Source organism: Phallusia mammillata, chromosome 7 (assembly GCF_965637545.1).
Source record: "Phallusia mammillata chromosome 7, kaPhaMamm4.hap1.1, whole genome shotgun sequence".
NCBI lineage: Eukaryota > Metazoa > Chordata > Ascidiacea > Phlebobranchia > Ascidiidae > Phallusia > Phallusia mammillata.
In genome coordinates, this window is record NC_137258.1 from 10463953 (window position 1) to 10487071 (window position 23119).

The 23119-nt window shown below is 44.6% G+C and overlaps 1 protein-coding gene across 1 annotated transcript; it reads right to left on the reverse strand.

The window, feature by feature from the left end:
- Nucleotides 1-9297: 9297 nt before the first annotated feature.
- On the reverse strand, nt 9298-16090 carry LOC145238785 (CCN family member 2-like). The gene is made up of 6 exons (XM_080102049.1): nt 15836-16090; nt 13830-14076; nt 13193-13344; nt 12875-13025; nt 11538-11740; nt 9298-11424 (listed from the first exon to the last, which is right to left on the reverse strand). Exons 1-6 carry the CDS (start codon nt 15893-15895, stop codon nt 11128-11130), a joined length of 1110 nt encoding a protein of 369 aa, XP_079958175.1. The 5' UTR covers nt 15896-16090; the 3' UTR covers nt 9298-11127.
- Nucleotides 16091-23119: the final 7029 nt, after the last annotated feature.

Genomic DNA, 23119 nt, shown 5'->3' on the forward strand with positions numbered 1-23119 from the left:
CAATTAACCGAACCCCCATAAAACTTTGCCACCAACTCGATCCTATATATTATCGGACAAAATTACAGATTTGTGATACTCTCTAAAACGACAACGCTTCTGTATCGTGTGTTGCGGAGTATGTAACGCCACATACCTGCTTTGGCATTCCGGGTGCGATTACAGGTCATTGCCAATTGCCACCATCATGTTTCACCTCCCCAGTACGTGGCACTATAAAGATAGCCGTGTTTGTTTACACGTTACACAACCGCAGGGTGTTGTTGGCGGCCAGGAGAGCAAGTTTAGATTTTCATCGCTAAATATTTTTACGCGTGCTCGATAACCGACGCGGCCCATTGCCACCTCTTGTTGCATTACCCGCGAGTATATAACCACGATACAAGGCGCCGCGGTGGAATTCCAGGCCTTTCCGGCGTTGCTTTACCTCAAGAGAAGTGATCCCGACTATCTTCCACAAACATATCGCACCTGATAGTTATTTGGACACACGCCACTCCGCACGATAGAAAAACAGACTCCGCAAGTGCTAACTGCCATCCGAGACGCGGGGCATGTGGCCTTTGCACGTGAACCCACATTGGGTGGGTAAAGCATCTGGTTATCTTGGGACGTCCCAGCCGCGCCGACGACTTTTTAATCTCGGCTGCGCGCTATCAACCGCTTCGCTTCTGTTTGCAGTGCCAGCATGTTTTGAGCGACCCTCGATCGGTATTCCAATAGCGGAATTGGGGGAGCACAAGAGGTCGACCTCGCCCTGAGTTTCCGATGCAAACCAACACGGCTCAATTAGGATTTTAGGCTTACAGATATACGTTTTTACAGAAATGCAAATAACACATCTATGGGTGAAGTTTTTGTTCTATTTTTGGATCATTGCCTCCAGCCAGAGCATACCATCAATTGCATTACCTGCTTACGTGGCGAGGATTATTTACGCTCGTTTATAATAATTTAACTATGTTACATGACGATTGCGTGCATAAGGCTCCCACGTCACATGAACTTGAATGTCAAAGTATTCTTGCCGTGGAATGTTGCAGTCATGTCATAAATATCCAACAATCAGAACCTTTGATCTTAGTACTATGCAGACTCTCATGGTTATTTATAAGATGCTTGTTGAGCAATGTTGTTGATTTGTTTTGCAAATGTTGTTTCCATCAACAAAGGGCAGAATTTTGGTGTGTTAGTCACGTTTGTTGTGTTGACTAAACTGATACCTCCCACAGTTTTCCGATGCAAAGCGATCCACTAATTACTTTATGTTCAACCCATCAATCTTATCTTTCAAGCACTTTCACACAAGCAATGCAAGTTTTGTGAACTCTTCAAGCGATTTCTCACGAAACATCTGGGGCTGAGGGGCAATCAGTGGGCAAATTACGTTTGGCGAATGTCAGTTCCGTTCTCCACCAGTCCAGAATGCTTTTACTGCTCTAACGGAGACGTCTATATTTAGAGTTCGTGATTGGCAAGCCGCAACGAACCCCACTCGTTGCGAAAGTAAAGTTGTGACGTCAAGACTTACCTTCAAGCAGATGAGCGAATTATTGCCACGCCCCTGTCAAGTCGGTGACACGCCCCATTGCAGGACTTTGCGACCGGGATTTCGGCGGGGTCTGTTTGCTTAACCGTTGATCTGTGTGGTTGGCTCAGCATTCTGGCATGAGATAAACATCGCTTTGACGATCAACGGATGCGCTAAAGCAGCGAGTTTTGCCTTTTTTGGCCGAAATCTAGCAGCTCTGTGGCGGTCAATAGTGCACAAATGCGGTGGTTTTCGGTTTAGTGTCGCCCACTACATGTCCTGCGTTTTGAGCAGTGATTGAATTGATGAGATGTTTTTGTACTTAATTTGGGCGGAGTCGTTTGCATTGATGAAGCTATTTACAATAGTTAAGCCCCTGTCAAAACGTAACGGCACATTTAAATACCATGTGCGCCAGCATGAAATTACCTTTTACGCATCGGTATTTAACCCGACCTGATACAGTACTACGGATACGGATAAATATGTTTGCACCCTGTTTGCCCTGTTGTAACCTGTTGAGATCTAGCTTAAAGCACGAAGGTGTGCTACCAAAACACCTGTGTACACGGCAGCGGCAGATCACTATTAGTCAGAGCTGACAAAACAGCAATATTCCAATCATGGATTTACGACCATCGCTGCAACACTACAATAAAACTTGAACGGAAAAGAATGCAGGCGCTAATTGCACGCACAAGCAGGCAGTAAATCGCCTCGCTGCGGGTTTAGAGTTTGCGCTGTTTCCCAGGGCAGGTAAACGCGTTCCGCCGTGTATAACCGCGAGCAATTCTTGCACACTGTGTTTGGCCGTGAACGCGACTTTGCCCAGCATCTTTGTTGTGAGTGGAGAAGCCTCAAATGTCAGACGTGACGCAGGCAACATGCCAGTGTGTATATTCTCCACGGCTAAGTCAATGCAAATCCAAATGAACGACCACGTAAACAACGCCACGCACCGCGCCGTTTGCCATATAATTACGAAATTATAATTCAAAATATACTCGTTGCCATGACCCCCAACCTAAAACAGCCTGTTTTTCCCGTCGGAACGTTTCGCCCTCATGTGACTCTCTCTTGTCACGCTTGATTGCCCTCGGAATTCGGTCGCTGGGGTGAATGAGTCCGCCAGTCATGAATGCTCGTGGACATACGTGACCGCCCCGAAAGTGGGTCCCCACAGGTTTGTTAGTGTTTGTTATCGTTTGTAACAAAACAGTGTTTTCTTGGGCCCGCTGTGCTTTATTTGACTTCGTCGTTCGTGCGACTGACGTGGGTTTGGTGCGGGACCTAGTGCGAGTTTGACGTCACGCGCCACGAGACGCTTCACTTGAATGCGGCTGCGTGACAAAGCGCTGGATCGGAGTTGGGTGACTAGTTGGTGGCCGGGCATTTAGTTACTCGTGTGGCTGACACGTAAACCTTTAGCGGACTTGTAATGCACAGGAGGAAGTTGGGGCCATCCATTTAAGCCAATGTTTTCGGTGAATTTACCCATGATGAATCGAAGGCAAAATCAACAGTGTTGGTTCGCGTGCAGCCGATGTCGACGCGAAATGGCGCGTGCTGGCATTGCGTTTATTGAATGGTCGCCAAATAAAGGGTGGGGCTGATTCATTGACCCCCAATCCCCCTGCCCAGGATCGCACATTCATTGTTTACGATCTGTTTACTTTCTCACTGAGCTGCACCCCTCGCATCCGGGGCACGCGATTTTTCTGATTGTCAAGCGCTGCGTCACAATTTATTATCGCGGCATTGAGGGTCAAGGAAAGCGTGCATAAACATATTCATTCAACCAAGCCCATGATCTTTGTGCCCATATACAGTACACGCCTGCCAATCAAGATATTTGGCCAAACGGTGGTCTTTGTATAGTTGGTCGAACTATCCCTATAATTGATAGAAAATGCGGAACGGTTTTGTCAGCTTAAAATTAAATATTTTTTTCTCTAGAGAATTAAATTTCGGTGGCGATTTTCATTCATGGCTCGTGCAGGTTCCGTACTTGTCTAAAGATTGCCGACAAAAGAATTTCAACCTTTTTTGTAATGATCGTCGTCGCGCACATAGCAATAAGCCGCAAGACGGACCATTCAAGTCCAAAGCCGCGTTACGTATTTAACGGCACATTTGCACAGCACAAAGCCTCCTTATTGCAATCGTGAAGTTAAACCCCCGAGATATCGAGACAGACCTTTTCCGGTGCCCCCCATCCCTGCAGATCGGAATCCAGCTAATGTGCTCCGTTCACCTTCCCCACTTCCGTATTTGCGGCGCAACAACAAAGAGGAGAAGATCCGCTTACCCAAGTCAGGCCGCTTTTGCTTGGGAACTTGTGTGCCGCGGCATTCGGTTGCGTCTCACTGCTGAGGTTCCCACTGTATTGGATGCGGGATGCGCACCGATTGCATCTTAAGGGTTCGGACAAACTCGGATGCGAGATATGTTTTCAGTGCAAGCAGGTGGTGTAGGTTTGGGGTTTTACGGCTGTGGTCTAAAGAGACAGCTGCCGTATTTGGAAGACCGAAATTAGCCTTGGCTTCGGTTTCAAATCAGTTACGGCGTGCTAAAATTGGCACAAGGCCGACGGGATGTCGCATTTTCTGTCTCGACTTCTTCTGGCAACCCGAGAGACGGAATCTTTGCAAAAATGTTGTAAAAAATTGGCATATATACAACAATTTCTGGTTTACATTATCATTAACCACATGAATTCCATACCATCAAAACATTACATCCCACTATAGCCTACTAATTTGCAAGCAAGTTTTCTTATCTCTGTCAATATTGTCTATTCGCCAAGATAGGCTACGGTTATCAGTAGATAAGTTAACCAGTTTTAGGATAGTTCATGTTGTTAATTGATTTTACGTACCAACGCTTTAATTAACCCGATTTTAAGTATCGTTAGAAAGTCTTTAAACAGCAAAATTGCCATAAAAAAGTCGAAAAGAGATTTTTCTATTGACCTTAAAGTAGTTTGATAAACATTATTTGCTTACACTCGCCTGTGATTAGGATTCGATCTCTCTGTCGAAACCAAAATGTTCTTATATTTACCCCAATGACATGTCAAACTTAGATAATCGTTAAGTCTGATTTTTTTCGGGCTCTCGAAAACCGCAAATTGCTTTTATCTGTTTTTGTCCTAATTTAATCACCCCGTAAGTGCAACGCCGCTCAAAATAAGTTACTTGACAACATTTGAGCAAGCAAACTCTTATCAACAAACATGAACCTTGAGGGTATTTTGAAATTTTTTGCAGAAGCGATTACTTCGTAAACCTTCATTGCGGGAAAAAGTCACGCAAACATTCTTTGTGTTTCTGATAACCAACACTTGATAGGTAAAAACAGCCGCGGCCGTGTTGACCTGAGAACGATTCTCGCCTGTACTTTGCACCCTTGCGGCCCTTCTTGACATTGACGACCCACAAGAATTTGGGTTTCACTATCACGGCCACTTTCAGTCGTTTTCCACTTACCACTTAGCACAAGACGCCGCTGGTGATTGTAAATGACAGCCAAGCGACCGCTGATCTCAATTTGAACAAATCCTCTTCAGTTAAATAACTGGAACTTTGTTCAAATTAGCAATTATGATATTGAACTGTTCAATTTAGTTAGGCGTAATTGTAATAATCACGGCGACTGTACATGCACTTTAACCTATATGACGTGTTGTTTTGTTGCAATGATTTTAAAAGAACAAAAGGAAAATGTTTGATACTTGGATGTTGATAAACAAACGTCTAATGCAAGTTCACTTTATACGTCAACCGTCAAACTATATTGTACAACAGAAGCATACCGGATGAAAGCCTTAGACAGTTTTGGGTCTTGTGGTAAATTTAGCATCAGTCACGACATCCAGTCAAATATGCCTCTATATAGGGAGGTGTTGACAGTTGTTCCCTCTGGAGGCGTAAAAATTTCCTCCTGATCGCAAAACAACTACGACCGGATTGAAAGAGCGGTTTCCGAATGGCTATTTTGGGTCGGGCCGATGTGCTCATTGTTCGTCCACCGTGTTCCGTTTTAAGAATTCACTCTGCACAGTAAACAGGATAATAGGCCACGTAATTGATGTCATTCGGGATTGCTAGTTTGCTCCGCCACCTTATCGCCACAGTTGCCGGGTTTTGATCCGGCCACCGATGACCGTATATTCCTTATGGTCTCGGCCCCGGTACAATGGACGGAGGATATTTTGGTCTTGTTGGGCGCAATGATTCATGAATGGGGATACCGCGAGTCAGCCCGTGTCCAGTGCACAATAAAAGTGACGCCATAAGGTCTACATTTACTCCCATTGCGAAACGGACACCGCTTCGGCAATTGAAACTGCTCTATGCTTATTGCTTAGGAGATTTGTTTTGGACTTTAATCAGGGTTTGTGTGTCGCGTGTTGCTGCAAAATACATGATGTAATACAGTATAAACGTCGTTATACCCCACGCCAAGGAGCTGTGAATGATTCAGATTTGCACAGGAGAATAATGCCAGAATCGCTTTCTGAGTTGTGGTAATTCATCTATTTTCGTGTTTAAAACAACCTTTGGAAGATTTAGTGACTAAATCAGTCAAATCTTAAAATTGCAAAAAAACTTCGTTTAAATACAACTGTGGCCTGCCATGTGGGAAAGCAGCGTCTGTTTTCAACAGAATGAAGAAAAACATGCACTTTGCTCCAGAGTCGAAAGGGCACAAACTCCAAATCAATTACCCATTTGGCTTTGCTTCGAACTCTGCGGATCGCCAAAAGTGTGGGTTTACTCTGTGATGGTTTCGGTCGTGCTTGTTGAATGATGCGAATCGCCCCTGCTAAACAGGAAATAACTGGGACCCAGCCACTCCCTCGACCCACTTCCGACGCGACAGTTATGTCGCTCCAAGTGTGCCGCGTGTCGCTTGATTTGTCACGTGCGTCAGAGAGATTGTTTGCGTGGATAGGAACTACCTGCCACTGTCGTTATCCATACTATATTGGTGATGATTTCATCGTTTTCCAGCTGCACGTGTAAGGGTCGGCCACAACGTGGTTGAGAACGCGAATTCTATTTGTATCACAATCTCTGTTTCTTATTATTGTTGCTGTAATGGGAAACGTTGCGTAAAATACGCCTATTTTTGCCCGTAATTATATATGACCTGCGGTAATGTGGCCACAAATCTAATATAATGGCAGAAAATGGCGGCATCAGAGTGCTGAGTGATTATTTTGGAACACGTAATATAACCATAAATACTTAACACTCAAACACATATTTCTGAGGTTAGACGAGGTCGGAGCTACTTGAACACGTTTTCCAACCACAAACAGTTTTGTTTTGGGGCGCGGAATCCAATAACATGTCCATTTTTAGTTCGTCTAATTCTAGGTGGCAGGTTGAAAGCACCTTTGACAACAAACGCGCACTCTTGACAATCGAATTCCAGGGGAAGGAATTTTTCATTATCCACATGCGATGGCATTTCCTCTATGGTGAACGCTCACGCACACAACGAACATCTGCGCACAGCTCTCGGTCGAGAAGCGATTTTGTGATAAACGTCTGTGTAAACTTCGTTTTTTGGACATCGGATGTCGATGGTGAAGTGAAGTACGCCCAAAATAAACCTACAGCAAGGCAACCTCGGTTCTAAATGCAGAGTGGACATCGAGAGTTTGTTCATGTTCTCGCACTGACCGGACGTGAAATTCCGATAAACAAATGGCGATTGACTTAGCCACATGCCGAGCCAAGAACCTATGTTCAGAGGCTTAAATCGTGTTGACCACTCGACAAGAATTGGTCATCCGAACAAAGGCGCTGTTTACATTTTATCCGAACACTAGCTCTGACTCTATTGTGTAGTTGCTGTGTAATCCGGCCCGAATAACTCGACAATATGTGGGAACATGGGTCGAGGCCTCTTCTCGTTACCTAGGAAAGCAATTACGCGTGATCCAGTAGGCTGACGGCATTCAAGGAATATTCGCCTACATATATTCACGCCAGTCAGATGATCGGATGCCATCTGCGGGCACGATATTATTCCTGATAAACCTCGCAGGGGGTAGATCCTCGGCATTTATCGCATTTCGCGGGTTTGCTCGAGGGCCTCCTCAAAGTGGTTCTATTCTGGAGCTGCCATTGTCAAAGATAAATATGGCTGCGAGTTTGGTACCACACTCGGCCGGTAAGTGGGGGACAAATATGATGACATGGTTTTATAACTAATGATTTTGAAAGTGATTCATACGGTTGTATAATGTATAGTCCATAACACAGCCAAGTATCTAATTGCAGCGCTATCGATTTTGGGCAGTAATACAATGCCTATACTCATGTAAGCCAGTATACCTTTGGCGTGACAGCCTTTCTGTTACAAACCGCAACGCGTGTAAGTCTATCATCGGTCCTTGATAGCCTACGTCATCAAATCATAGAAAGAAGAAGGTGTCGGGATCGATTCCAGTGCGAGAAACCACCGTTATTGTTCAAGCTCTGGAGAGAATAATGGAGTTGCTGGAACCAGGATCGGTAACTGAACCGCGTCGGAGCGCACGCGAATCCACTTTTCTTAACACACGCCCCGTCACTGAGGCACTTCCGTCGATAATGAAGTTGTTAATGGTGCAAATAAAGCGTGGATTGTAGTGAATGAAACATAATCCAACTGCCCGCCTTCCAGCTCCTTCGGACATCGAACATCGCCAATTAGTTGTGGAAAACAACAGGGGCGCCGGGGCACTGTACAACCAAGAAGTATGACTCGATATAGGCAAGATGAGCTATGACGCGTCACACTGGCTGGGGGAGTCGAAAATGTCCTACCGTCCCAGGGGTATGCAGTTTCACATTGTCATTGTTTTAGCCGTCCTGCCCACTATTCCCTTTCATGCCAGAACATTGTTTGCGCGCGCAGATATGGTGTCGAAAGTCACCGCAGGCTCTTTCTTTATCCGAATACACAGAGAAGGCGCGATTTAAAGATCGCATTACAGGTGCGCGTACTGAAAGGCACTGACAATCGGAAGCTGAGTTGTTGGCCATTTATATTTGCGTGTTTAGACGCGCTTAAGTGCGGACAACAAACAACCGCGGCACGCACGGGTTTCTAAAGTGGGCGATCACCTCCACGCTGGCAAACATGCAGGATCGAAGAAGACCGATCGGACTTGTCTAAAAATTAACGATCTGTTCGGAAGCAACCACTTACATTTACTCACGTCCGCATGACCGATTACGATCCATGTCATGTTACGAAATGATGTTAACATCATGGTAAACCACTAACCAATGGATTTCTTCGAGGCGACAATAATATTGTACAGTTTTGATTGTCTGTGTTATTTGAACAAAGGTTTGTGTTCTCTACTTGATAATATGTCTAAACGTGAATGATATGTTGCGTTTGTGAAAGGAACTTAAGCTCAATAAAAATAGCCCTGAAACGTTTAGCATTTAGGTCCAACATTTCTAAACAGCCATAAACGTCCACCGGTTCAGCATGCTGACGTATGTGGCTTTAAATCACTAAACTGCGCCTAAACATCGTTTCGCATGATGCGGTAAAAAACGCACCTGGAAAAGTGTTCTCCCTGATAAGGCTATTTTCGTTGCTAAACAAGCTGTTTGACATTTTGCTCCGATATCGAGCAAGTGTCTAAGCCCTGCTTGGCTGACTTTTCACGCCTGCTTATCTTTCACTTATCGCAGCTTGCTTTAACGGCTTTGCAGAAAGACTTTGTGAGCAAGAAAACCAAAGTAAGTATATGTCTTTTGGGTACTTGTCCCAACTTTTTATTTTACATCTTGCCTGTAAGGCAGGTGCAGTTTTTCATACAAAAATAAGACACTTTGAAAAAGATGAAGTTGAAGTACAAAACGAGATAAATAGATAAAACAAACAAACAAACAAACAAACAAACAAACAAACAAACAAACAAACAAACAAACAAACAAACAAACAAACAAACAAACAAACAAACAAACAAACAAACAAACAAACAAACAAACAAACAAACAAACAAACAAACAAACAAACAAACAAACAAACAAACAAACAAACAAACAAACAAACAAACAAACCAACAAACCAACAAACAAAGACAGAGGTTGTGTACTTCAATCAATGGCAAAATGGAGCATGGGGGTCTCAAAAGATTTTTTAAAGAGTTTCACCTAAACATGCTTCAAACAATCGAAATGACTGTTTACTTTTTAAACACGTGAAACGACAAGACTACAAAAACTAAGACAATGGGTGGTGCCGACAGTAGAGGGTTTGAAACCTCGTTGCCGACGCCGTCGACATTCCTACCAGTATAAGTAAAGCCATGAAACGCGTCGTTTGCAGTTAGTACATAGTTGTCAAGGGAAATAAAAACAATACGGGGCACAGTTCTAAACGAATACTACAACACACTAAAACACACACGAAAAAAGGTCACCTTGTTAGCTCGACCTGGACTCAGTCCAGCGGTTAACTGGTGTCGTCACAGAATATACACAATACACACGACGTATTAAAAAATCACAACTGTACACGCAAAAAGATACTAAGGCCAGTCACAGGGTTTTATGGGGTGTTGCTAGCGTTTTGTCCTCTTGATATTTCGAAGTAACGTTTGGCGCCGTGGCAATTGGGTGTAGGTCGGTGGTAAGGCAAACATATTTTAACTTTGGCGTAAACAGCGGATCAGGGGTGGGAGGCGAGATTCAGTGCGCTCGACCCTCTCCGTTCGCTCTTACCAAGTTGCTTCGCACGCGAGCCACATACCAGGTAGAACCGTGCAGGTCGGTTTCGCCTGGGGTGAGGTTTGTTTTATTGTCGCCGGTAGAGTGGCGCGCCACAATAACGCGAACCCGCGTACACTAGCAAGACGAGACGGCATGAAGGCCGACCTGCGATTGGTTGACGAAAAGGGGGGTCAAAGCAACTTGATTTATCTGGCACTAAAACGCATTGAAGGAACTTAGCCATTGTAACGAGATTACGCGCACCCAGACAGTGTGATTCATGGCAGTGCTATCAGCAAACTGCTGGGTTACAGGTCACCGCGGTTAAAGGCTATTAATTTCTACTGTCGCCGATGGGTTGCTTTACAGCTGTAAGTGAATGATTGGCCATTATAATTATCAAAATCACTACTGGAATTTGGTACAAAAACAAATAATCAAAAAAATAGATTCGATACATTTTGGAATGTAGGTCATTGAAAATAAAAGAAAAATCGCTTGGAGTTGAAAACTGTAGATGAAATTGCCCGTGGCGATTCGGCTAATGTTAATGTATAGGCACCCCAACATGATGCTGGCATCGGTTTGAAGGGTGGAGGAGTGTTGCTCGCTAGCTCGAGTCTCATTTCAACCAAGAAGGCTGTCGTTTGAATGTAGTCACGTCATCATTCCATTGCACTTCAAAGATCAATAACAGTGGACGTAGTCTGGGGTCCGCGCCAGGGCGGGGCGCCGAGGCCCAACCCACAGACCAACTGGTTGTCTCAACCAAGTCCACCTGATCCATTTGGATGTTGTCTCTCATCCATTCAGTGGCTGGCAACTCTTATTGCCGTCTTTCTCTTCACCAATCGCCTACAACGCTCACGCCTGCCAGGTATCACCACCCATGTGACGCAAAGCGTGGAAGATGTCATTGGGCGATTCGGCACATCGCTGGTTGCATTGGCAGGATTTAATCACCATCATTCTCTTCTTGAACTGGAAGCCATTCTCGCAGGTGAATTTTACGGCCTTGGTAACGGTGTTTTTGGGAGTACAGCATCTTCCGTCAGTGCATTTGCCGCAATACTTGGGAGTGTACACTTTTGATTGACAGCCAGAGAAGGAATAGCGAACACGACGTTGTGGCTTCACTGTGCGGACGCAACGCTTTCCACGCTGTAAACAAAAGACCAATTAGATACTTTGCCAAATGAATAGATACTTTTGCATTTACTTTACCACACGTTAGTAATCAGATGTATTACAGTGTAAGGTTTTAAAATACGAACCTTAATGTGGGCGGTTGGATCACTGTTGCAAGGGCGAAGTTGACAGACTCGCTTTTCTTTGCGGAGTTTGCAGTTTTTGTTGTCGTTGGTGACGCGTTCAGAGATTCCCCAGCCGCAAGTGGTTGAGCACGGGGACCATTCAGTGGTCTGCACCACACAACTATCTTCACGGATCGTAACCTGGATTGGTTGGCTTCGGCGAGCTGAGTAAAGAAAACAACAATGAGTGATTCGGTCACCAAACAAGCATACATTGAACTTGAATGCCGTGAATTCCTTCCTATTGTTAGCCAGTGATATTTCAATACCCTCTCCGTGATATTTTCAAGAGCCCGCGGCAACTGTGATAAACATTGTGTTGTTTCTATTAGTCGCCCTCGGCTAGTACAGAAAGGAGGCCGTTGTGCTACGCGGAGCGATGTGGAGCATCCGTCTGTTATTTACCGGTGGTCTGCTAGGCGAACGCGCGAAAACACCATATAAGGCAATTTCGCGTCTGCATACCTCTGCATGCCACTTAAAAGTATTTTTAGTTAAAGCGCGACGACTTTACAACGTGCGCGTGGTAACCTTTAGCCGAAATGCATGTAATCGTCGGCGCGTTGCTAGTTTTCCCCCTCGCGGCGGTTTGATGCGTAAACCGATGCCGCAACGTCAACGTGGCTTGTCAAACTTCTGTAAACAGCCGCATTTTTGGCCAATGTCGGTTTTAGCGGCACGCTAGCCGCACTCATGCATTTCGCGTTCAGCGCCATCAGAAAATGTCGTGACAGCGATCCCTTATTTTGTTCTGCGGCTTTGGAACCATAACTTCTTGCGTGTCGCAGCTCAATAAGTGAAGGGAGTTAGCGATTGTGGTCAATTTGATTTCCAACTCCTAATTCCGCGCAACGAATTCGGAAATTTAACGAAACCACAAGTTGCCATCACGCTTTGTACAGGAATTTGCGGTGGTTTATGCCGATCAATGCGCTTTTGATCCGGCGTAAACTTGGTCGCCCCGCGCCGTTGCCCACGCGCTGTTATTACAGCCCGTACACAGGGTGTTTGCTTTGCCAGGTCGCTCAGGGGGCCATCGAAAGTAGTTTCGCACGAGATGCGTGTTTTGGCGTGGGCCTGACTCCACTGGTGCGGCGCCGGCGACGTGAAATGATTTGTAAATCTTTGTCAACGCGGCACGCTCGACCCATTTGACTCGAACCCACACTCGCGTATCCACAAACATCGCGTGTCAATGCCTAGTCGTGGTGTTGATAGAAAGCCAGTCATTTGTATACGCGGAATGGTATAAAAGACCTTATTGATTTAAAAGATTCCAAGCGGTAGCAAACACTTACTTTCTAGCATTGATGGGCGGGCGCGGGTCACTACTCGTGGTGTGTGAGCCACCCGGTTGTGGGAAGTCGTGTTGTTGCGTCCGTGCGATCTGCAGATCCATTCAGGACAGCACTTGTGAGGTTTGGTGACCAATCGTGGATGCGGGCAATTCTGCAGAGAGTAAATAGCATTGGAATCACGACATCCGGAATGGCGCTAGCGGAAACGCTTCACATTCAACAGGAGATACTAAACGATTCTAACCGACATAAACACGAGTTGGGCAATGTTTATCAAATGGTTGTAACGTGCGTATGTGCACATAGGTAGGTGTTTACCTTTGGTGGTACTGCAGACACGGTCATTGGGCATTTTGGCTGACAACCGATGTGTCCGTCCAAGCAGGTGCAGGTGGCTTTGCATCCCATGTCAAAAAATTCTCCGTTCCTGTAGGTCTTGCTATTGGAGAAGCAGGAGCGGCCTGGCTTTGCTGTTCAAATAAAGGAATGCGTGTTCAAGCATGGGTCCGGACGTCGCGACAAACTTAATAAGCTTTGAATAAACACGCGCTCATGTTTCATGCTGTTTGTCGAGGGCATTGTTTCCGACCCGCGCCGTCAATATGATACAAGCGATTCGTATGCTCGAAATGATTACTGAAGGATTGTTTAACGACAGAAAACCCAGATCTAGTTTCGTGCTTGCGACAATGCGAGCCATTGTTCGTCCGGGGCAACACTTTCGTCACCACACAGTCTATGTTGATGTTTGCCGTGCCACAAAAGTAACTGAATATGAAAAATCACACTACACTTACATCACCGGGGCCGCACACTTCGTTTGTGATCGTAACACGAGATTTTAATTATTGCTGCCGACACAAGGGCAAAACGTTGTCAGGCCCAAACGTGTCGCCGAATGAGAATTTGCGCTATGCCTGTTTGTGTAGCTGTGTGGAAAAGCCAATTTACTCACCGACACAGATGCCGCTGGTAATGTCCACGTCCTTGTAACTACAATACAAGTTCTTGGTGTGGTCACACAGGTTGAACTCGTCGCAGGGTTCGCTGAGTTGCTTGGCACAGGTTTTGCAGCAGCCGCACTCGTCGGTCACCATGCTGACCCCGGCCGGGCACGAAGTCACCTTTGGGCAGCTAGCGCATCGTCGCCGACATGCTGGGGATGGTGTGCTCACCGCGCGGATCTTTCCGAAGGCCGAAACCTGGGAAAATCATAAAAGGGAGAGGTTTATCGAATGATCGAGCATTCTTACTACGTGTGAGGCATGTTGTGCCGCTTTCCATTAGACGTTGTTAAACCGCACTAAAATACCAACCAGCTATCGTAGGCTTTTATCTACGGGCACAATTCAGACCCCCACCAAGCACACAACCATATGTGCGTGTGATCAGTTCTTAGAAATCCCAGCATTGGCCTCGAGGTACCCAACTTTCGATAAGCAAAGGCGATGTGCGTCCGTGGATTTGGGATTCATTTGGCGTTTAGCGAAATCGCGATTTCGTCGTGATCGGACCGTCAGTGGATTAGACAACGCCAAAATCGTGTACCTGATACACACACATGGCACGGCGTATGATTTCCTGTCTGGTCGCACACAATGTCTCGGCGGCCAGCCTTCGTCTGAGCAAACCGGCCGTAGATTAGCGAGCGTAATCTAGAAAAGCGTCTCGTGCGCACCGCCTCCTCTTAACACGCTGTATATTTTCAAACCACGCGCCTGCTCTGTTTGCATTCAAATGCACCAGGCGTTTCAGCCTCAGGCGTTGATCTTGTTGACGGCGAACTCGGGCTCGTAGGTCGCCAGCTAGTGTGTGTGAAAATTCCGCTCGTGATTGCTGTCGTGTTTGGTAATCAACTCGCGCATTCTTATCGCGCCAAATAATTCGCCTTATCCCGCCCCCCAAACATAATGAACCGAGCTGAGCTGAAATCTGTATAAGTGCCCATTTGTAACTGCTTAGATTCTAAAGGCGGGAGTATTTTTCCAACAGCAGCGTCTCCTTTGTGTTTAAGCATCGCTGCTGCTTTGCATCGTTGCTTAAATACTGAAATAAAGGCGTGGGGTGTTTGGATACCCACGCGGGTCAATTGAAAGGCGACCGAGGTCGGTACGAAAGACAAGGCGGCGACGCGGCTGGTCCCGACCAATAACAGTCTGAATCTATTTAACAGCCCGGGAATGTTGCTTTCGGCTACACAAGGTGTTTGGGGGATCGACGCTAAAAATAGTAGCAGACCAGGTTAAAAACAAGACAATTAAGTGATCACTGCTGAGCGAATAACACTGCGATTTACACGCAATAGGTTTCAGGAATTCAAATGACAAAGATTAACTTGAAATTGCCCAGAATAATTGCTGCTTTAACAGCCCGCTATAGCTGTACCAGATCACGACACGACTGAATTTTCCAGTTGGTCGCAGCATGCCCGAAGGCAGTGGAATGTCGTTGCCCGATCAGTTATATCCACTGCAATTAGCCATGCGCCGTATGATTAACATTGCGATGGTAGCTGAACGCACACATTTGCCGTATCTTGTCCCCCGATCAACGATCTCATCAGCGCATACCGACAGGGAGAAACTACGATAATGGTGAGGTGTTACGGGAAGGCGAGGTAATCCGTACCGGGCCCTAGCTGGTAACGCTCGATCCGCCTTCTCGCCTAAATACATAACTTCATATCCCGTCGCGTTTATTCGGCTCCTGTGTGTTCGTAGTAGCGCTGCTTAGACAAACAATCAAATAATCCGCAAATTCCTCTCGCGACCGCCACTTCGCCAGGTGCCCGACAGCAAACACAAACGCGAAACGAGTCCAGACGAGGCCACGCGGCTAAATATAGTCGACTGTTCTGTCAACTTGTTTTTGCAGTCACCCACTGAACTCAGCATAGCTTTTCATACTATAATAGCCAATTGCCTTAAACGCGAATCACTACACATCAGCATCTGCACTTACCGTGGCCAAAGTTGCAATTGCGATGCAGGTGAAAAGGATAACGTTGATAAGACTAGACATCTTCGTTGTTGATAATAATTCTCGGCTGATTTTTAAAAACTAAGTCGCTGACTTGTTGGTCAGGTGTCAAAAAGTAAATGAGCTGATCTGCTGAAGTTTCTCAGTCGTTTTTCGCCGTAAGGCAGTCGTAGTAGGTCGTCTTGCGTACCTCGAACGTACAAGTCTTTCTGAGCAGAGTGAATGCCCTACGCTCGCGGCGCGCGTATTTATCTGCTGTCGCTGTGCGCGAAAAAAGGAGACGGCAAAGAAAGTTGAGCCGTTCTAACGTCACATGGAATTTTGCGGCCGACCGAAGAATTCGGCAGGTCATCATCATATGCGAGACTAATTTTGGGGTTAGTAACCACATAGCTTGGGTTTTGTCAGGCGAATCACAATGCATTCCAGAAATGCCGTTGATACTGTTTCGGTGATACCACAAGTCACGTAGAAATAATTCACAACACTTGAATTTACAACACGAAAGAAAAAAACCCTCAACAGTATACGCAAACGCAAACCAAAATCACTTAAGCTAGAGAAATTCTTGGTTATATGTATTGCTAATTTTGAGTTTTTATTGTGCAATTGACAAATGCGCGTGGGTCCTTGTGATGCAAACCTCTAATTACAAGTTGTTTTGAAGTTCAATTTCACCTGTACTGGTGCATTGACGTATTACAACCTATATAAGCCAAGTAGTCACTACAGAACTTACAAAGGTGCGAAGAAATATGTTAGGAATGTATCACCCCGTGGTGGGCTTTCAAAGTTGGTTCAAATCGCTCTATGACCACAGTCAAAAGATGACTGCTCTTTGGCGACACTTTGTGGAAAATGCTACTAACTTTATCAAAGTATCTACTGATCACTTAATAAATCCGAAATTATTTGAGCTGATGAGGCTTAAACATTATGTATAAAATAACAACGGCAGGAAGAAGACGCTTGAATGTGAGTTTGGTTTCTCTGTTATAAAAAGTAAAGTTGAAGTGAAAAACATATGTGGTTATTAAACTTCTGAAGTACTCGACAGAGGACAAAAACACCAGTGTTGCTATTTTGAGACACATACCGTTTTATTAATGACCGTGATGGCACATCGATTTGTACCTTAGGTTGGAATTTTGATTAGGAGTAGGGAAAGTAATCTCCGTCACATTTGAACCTGGAAGAGTTTAATTCGTGAAGGATGTGCGAGTGGTGATTGCGCCACTCTTACCAATATTCAAACCTGTTAGGCACGATTCTTCGTCTCACTGCCCTTGCCGCAGATAGCAGATTAGCGTGTAATAACCTCGGCACTGGTGATCATGAGTCTCATGACGTTTCTCGGCGCGTGTGTTGTGGTCAATGTAAATAGTTTGATATAGGTGACGTAAAATGAATCATTTTAGCACCAGATGTAGATCCAGTGAAGGATGAGTTTTGCGATATGTTTCTTTCGGTACCAATATACCTATATGTTATGTTGTGTTTTTGAAGTTTCCCCTTTTTGGTACTTGTGTTTGTTAAATAATTATAAAACATCCATAACCTTGTTGATACAATTCCTACGTAAACGGATCATTTCAGGAGAGTGATAGGGATACCTTTGCAATCAACAAAATGCAAATGCTTACATAGACGTTATAGGTAAAAATGTTTAACTGTCAGATTACGACAGTGCAAACAAAACCAACTTACTTCGCAAGCGTTTTTTTTTAAATGGGAAACTTTACTGAGCCAAATACGCAGACGACCATTCAAAGTCTATTTTCAACTGTTTGCTTTCTTCCGTAGCCCGAGCATAAACACTGTGGAAAGCTTTATGGGATGGCAATAAAGCGTTTTTTTATCGCTACTATCTACTTAATTTACTGCGCAATAACGTGTGGTGTCAGAACATGAACAATGACGCATGCGCGGTCCACCACAAGGTCTGGGTTGTGTGCGGACCGAGATTTAGTACCACGACGTATACGACTTGTTGTTGGCATCCTTTATCCAAACATGGCAACTAAGCCGACCACAAAATTTCCAAAAAAGCGTAAAAAATCCAAAATTGACACAGGGAGATGCACTTGAGACAGACAGAAGCAGTCTGCCAGCCGCATTATCGGTCCGATTAGGTGATAGTTATTGTGGTGCAACGTCTCATCGGCAACGACAAAACATAGTATTTGCCACAAGAAAGACATGTTTCCATCTCAGACCGTGTATCTGACTATCTACGCTCGCCCGTAATTGCCCAAATACGGCATTGCTCGTCGGTGCGTGCGAAATCACACTTCCAATAATCGCGCACCAGGCAATAACTGTAGCAAGTATTGTTCCCGTTGGCGCGCGGGTCCCGTATACGGGCGGCGCCGCTTCATGTTTTGCTTTTATGCCATGGGTCATCGATTAAAACCGGCGCCACGGAGTCGAAAAGCGCCAAAAATTTTGATCGAATCCGGTTGTTTCCCATTCCCATGCATAGGCGAGATCGTTGCTTTATTCTCAAGATCGACCTTTTGCTGCTGCAAGGAGGTGATTCATGACAGGCCGTACATGGAGAGGCTCCACACTTTCACCGACACAACCACGTGCCCCATAAAGTTTGTTCCTAGGACGATCCCATGGCAGGTCATCAACATCTGGGATAAACAACACAACGCCTGTGTTTATTTGTGCTTACACGACCGCGGATTCCTGTGGTTTTAAGATACCGAGGGTTTACCGCTGGCAAAAAACAGCACATCCCCAACGCTGCAAACTCTCTGCCATTTTACTAATCCTTTGTAGTAATTGCTTCGTCCGGACTTTGCTGTGTGTCTGTTTGTGCGGGACGGATAGTTCTAGATTATTCCAAAAAAGGAGCGACGTGGTAAGGGCAAGCGTTTCCGCAGTTTCGCGACCCATGTTGTGCGTAAAAGGTATGTTTTGCGCCGGAATTGGCGGCGCGTGCCGGGCGGGCCATCTGGGTCCGTAATTTTCGAAATGTCACGCATTCCGAAGGATTTATATTCGACCCGTGACGTTCCGCCCCAATTTTCATGCCTCGAGCTAAATTCTTCCAGACCCGCAAGGTGAAAAATGTTTTGGTTTCATGGAAGGTTTGAACGTAACTTGACATTTTCATTCAGCACAAACCGCGTTGCGGTTAGGTACGGATTGGCCATTTGTAAGACCCATGTAAGCGAAGCGCACTCACCAAAAATAAGGAATTACGTGATCTTAATCCATCACGACAACAGGAATTCGAATGTATGTGTCTTGTTATGAAATCCAACACGCAAGATCAACGGTGGCATTTACATTTTCTCAATAGGACACTCCTCTAGACCACCCTTCACCGGCCTGTATGGGCCACCCACTCCGATGTTGGGAACAAACATGCTGTTGGATGTTTGATTACGGTACCAATATGAGCGACCGCCACCGTCTGTGCCCCTGCTACTGTTGTTTTTCTTCTGTGCCGCCTTATCACCACAAAATGAAAGAGCAAATCTGCTCCAGGGCGCTTCGCACGTTTAATACAAAACGGAACGTCAATATTTTCTCATCAGAAACCCGTTGCCAGATCACCGCTTTCGCCCCAGCTTTTAAGACCGAAAAAGCAGATGGGCCGTCGCTTTCAATTTGCTCTTCGACCTGTCTTCGTTAGACACCAAAATCCAGCAAATGCCTGCTACCCATTTTTTACTTAACAAGGAGGCTTGCCTTTGCTTAACCCACCCTCCATAGTGATAGCTTAAACACAGATCTTTTCCATTCGAACTTCTTTATTACGTTATTTTTTGTCCTATTGTTGGTTGTAAAATATATACACATTGCCACTGACCCAGGTGAGAAAAAGTAAAACACACAAGTTTTGTTAAAATCTGAAGCTTTATTTCTATTTTTTTAACATTTGTGTGGTCCTGATTGAACATTTTTATTTTTGTTTGGTCTTGATGGATGGATTTAGACAACCGTTCTGCCTCAGTATCTTTTCTTTTTAGAGTTGAGTAACACCTACCGCGGTGTTTTATAAATCAATTTCTCATCACATATTCCATTGCGGTTTCATAAGCGAAGCTTTGCTTGCATATCATGTGACCACATCACGTGGACAGCAGCCCATGTGGTATCACGTTGCTGCCCATGTTTTCATATCAAATCCAACTTAACGTGATTGCGCTCGAGGAGAAACGTATAGTCATGGTCGGTGGCAAGGATGGTTTTGCAAATAAAAACCATGTTATCGCCTGATACAAAGTTTGTGTATTTATAAACTAACACAGGACGGCAGGTCGATGCTCTCGCTACGCCTGTGTGTCATTCGTACGTCGTGTACGGCGACAGCAACGGTGTCTTTGATGTTCATTGACGTGCAGTTGCGTAAACAACGAAGAAGGTAAGTATTAAGTTACAAGGGACCTCACCTTTTACCGGCGATGCCCCTGCTTAGTTGTTGAAAACTTTAAAACAATCGAGTCGCGTACATGAAAGCGTCATGCGATGTTTTGTCATTTGTAGCACTTTGAGTGTTTCTATGTTGTGGTTTTGAATGAGATCACGTTTCTCAACTGTCCGGTGATGCACCTGTGATCATTTCGCGAGCGTTTATCGGACGGCCAGTCCCTTAACCTTGACCGTGAAATTCGCCAACTCCCTGCAGTGGGCGCGTTTAGTAGCAACTACGTCAAGGAACAATTGCTTGAGAGACTTTTGCACTCGTGAGTCATTGCAGGGCATCATAATTGCCAAGTGCCTTTTCCGAACGGCCTTGTGTGGCGTAATATTGCCTTGGCTATTTTGGCCTTCACCTTAGCGTTGGCAGTTGTCGTGAAGGCTATTACTTTATATAGGCATTACCAATAGCATCGCTCATGATATCAGATCTATGGCCACAGTAACGTCGAAAACATTGTTTTTGTTTTTCAGAACTCGGGGCACTTCCGCTACGTAAAGCACCAAGTGCATTTCGTGATGCCCCTTTCACATATTGGTAAAATTTCGTAAACAAAGGCTTTTACCTACAACTTTGTTGAAATACATGCAGCCCTGCGTTCTTGGAAATGAAACCGACCAGAAACATGTCGTCGAGTTTAAACACCGTTTCGCTGCAGACGTGGTCAATTGACCAGTTAAAGTTGGATGTTGAATTGTTGAATTGCAGTTTTAATGACCATAAACCTGAATTTACTGACATAACTTCGTTGTCCCAAAATGTTTTTCTGTTTTAAAATCGGCATAAAAAGATTAAATGTACATTACAGACTATAGTGGGCATTGTGCGCGTCGAAGCCGGAAGCTCATTGTAACAATATACATGGTGACGTAATAATGAGTTTTATAAGGTGACGATAAACAGGGATCAGCAAATCGTTCATTTGTCTTAAATCTCTAGGGAAAGTTAGACATCAATCTGAACTAACATACATGTTTTTAGGAACAAAGGTACGTAATTAGATGTCGTTGTGTTATTTTTGATGTCGTTCGTTTTCTTCTCTTCACTAAAAAGGCATGAATGGTGAACATTGACACCAATTGAAGTGTGTAATCACTTGAAGTTATTTTCGAAGTCATTTGCAACAAAAGTTAATGATCTCTTGATAGGTAACGGCCTGAAAGGTGTATCATACAAAAGTGTGACTTCTTTTTACCACTATAGCATAGTCATTTAAGTTTAGACTAATTTTAGCACAAGCATATGAAGCGATTTGGATGCGAAATTGTTATGCAACCTGAGCGAATTACTTTTAGCTTCAATCGTAATTTCGAGATGTTGCGTAATCGATTTCGATCCTCACTGTGTGTGAAAATGCAAGTCAGCATTACTTTGCACTTAATTAAATGAGTTGTATTACTCTTTGATAACATCCAGTCATCCAATGAAAAAAAAGATGACACACAACATGTTTATTTTACCGAATTATGAGGTTAAGCCTTCTACCAACAACCTTGTTGCAGCCAAACATGATGATGAATACATTTTACATATAAAATGATTTAAAGTTTGAAATCTTAAAAAAAGGAAAAGTGCTTTGGACTTCATTACAGTTGTCATGCCCGTTTAGGAATAAAAATGAGTGTAAAGTTGCCTTCCCTACAGGCCGGTTTACCGTCAAAGACCAACTGTGCTATTGATCAAACGACCGTAAACCGTGTCACATTTTTTAGATATTGTTGCCTATTTTAGGTACTTTTGCAGCGCTCTAGAGAGCCTGGCATAAGCCGACGCCCGTCATAGCAGTGGAATGTTTGCAATGTGTCCCTCTCTGATAAGCGCAAGTGTTACCAATACATCACGTTTGCGCATTAGCACCGTGATGATGTCATACCTCAAACAGCTCACGTGATTCACGGCGTCGATCGAACAAAGTTCGTTTATTAAATCTACAACATCTACAACAGGGAAACTTCGCCGGTTGGTAATGAATAAAACCGATCCTTGATGTCATGAGGATAGTGACAGATGTAAAGTACTGTCATCATGCAGTGTATAGGCGTCCTATCATCTTCTAAAATCGTCTAAAATCCATTAAGATGGATGTGAAGTGACAAAGGTTACGCTTTGATGCATCATATATGCGTACACTTTTATAATCTGAGATGATAAACGAACAATGTTTTTTATCCACTTAATTTTGAAACATCTTAGTTTAACTTTTGTTTACAAATTCTCGGTTTTAATAAAATCATAGAATGATTACGTTAAACATTACAGAATATTGATTCATAGTTTCAGACGCGATTTTGAGTTAAAAATATTTTTCGTCATCCTATTTTGTCACTTGGGTGATGACATTCCCCTAATGTCATCGTCATGACGCACCTGGCAAATGTTTTCTGAACATTCGTCAACTACTTAGCAACACACGCACGACGTTGCACTCAATTAACGTGCCACAGCCATGGCGTATTGACGCAGTCGCATATATTGGGATGAACAAACATTGCTTTCTGTCCTTTTTTCTATCGCGGTTCAAATCAGCCTCGTTTGGTACGTACGTTGCACACGAAGCAGTAAAAAGATTCTTCGACCCAGTTATTACGGGTCTGCACGTAAAATCTAACGGCTCTGACGTCACGACTGTCGGAGAAAATGTTTTTCCGGACGCCTTGCCATAAAAGGCCACGCAAATGGATCTCGAACCGCGTGGTGCGTTTTCTCCAACTCTGTGAGATAAGTTGCGTGACGAGATAGGATGGGAATAACACGATGAATCCACCCTGTCCGTATTGCGCGTTTGAAGTGCGATAAAGTTACCGGCCTGGGGACATCAGCGTTACCGA

What these genes read in the sequence shown, in the direction of transcription:
- LOC145238785 (XM_080102049.1), bottom strand. Translation starts at nt 15,895, where the DNA reads ATGTCTAGTCTTATCAACGTTATCCTTTTCACCTGCATCGCAATTGCA. An exon ending in CCGCCCATCAATGCTAGAAA is followed by an intron (nt 11,741 to 12,874) that starts GTAAGTGTTTGC and finishes TTCTTTACTCAG; the next exon opens with CTCGCCGAAGCCAACCAATC. An exon ending in ATCCAACCGCCCACATTAAG is followed by an intron (nt 11,425 to 11,537) that starts GTTCGTATTTTA and finishes TTTTGTTTACAG; the next exon opens with CGTGGAAAGCGTTGCGTCCG.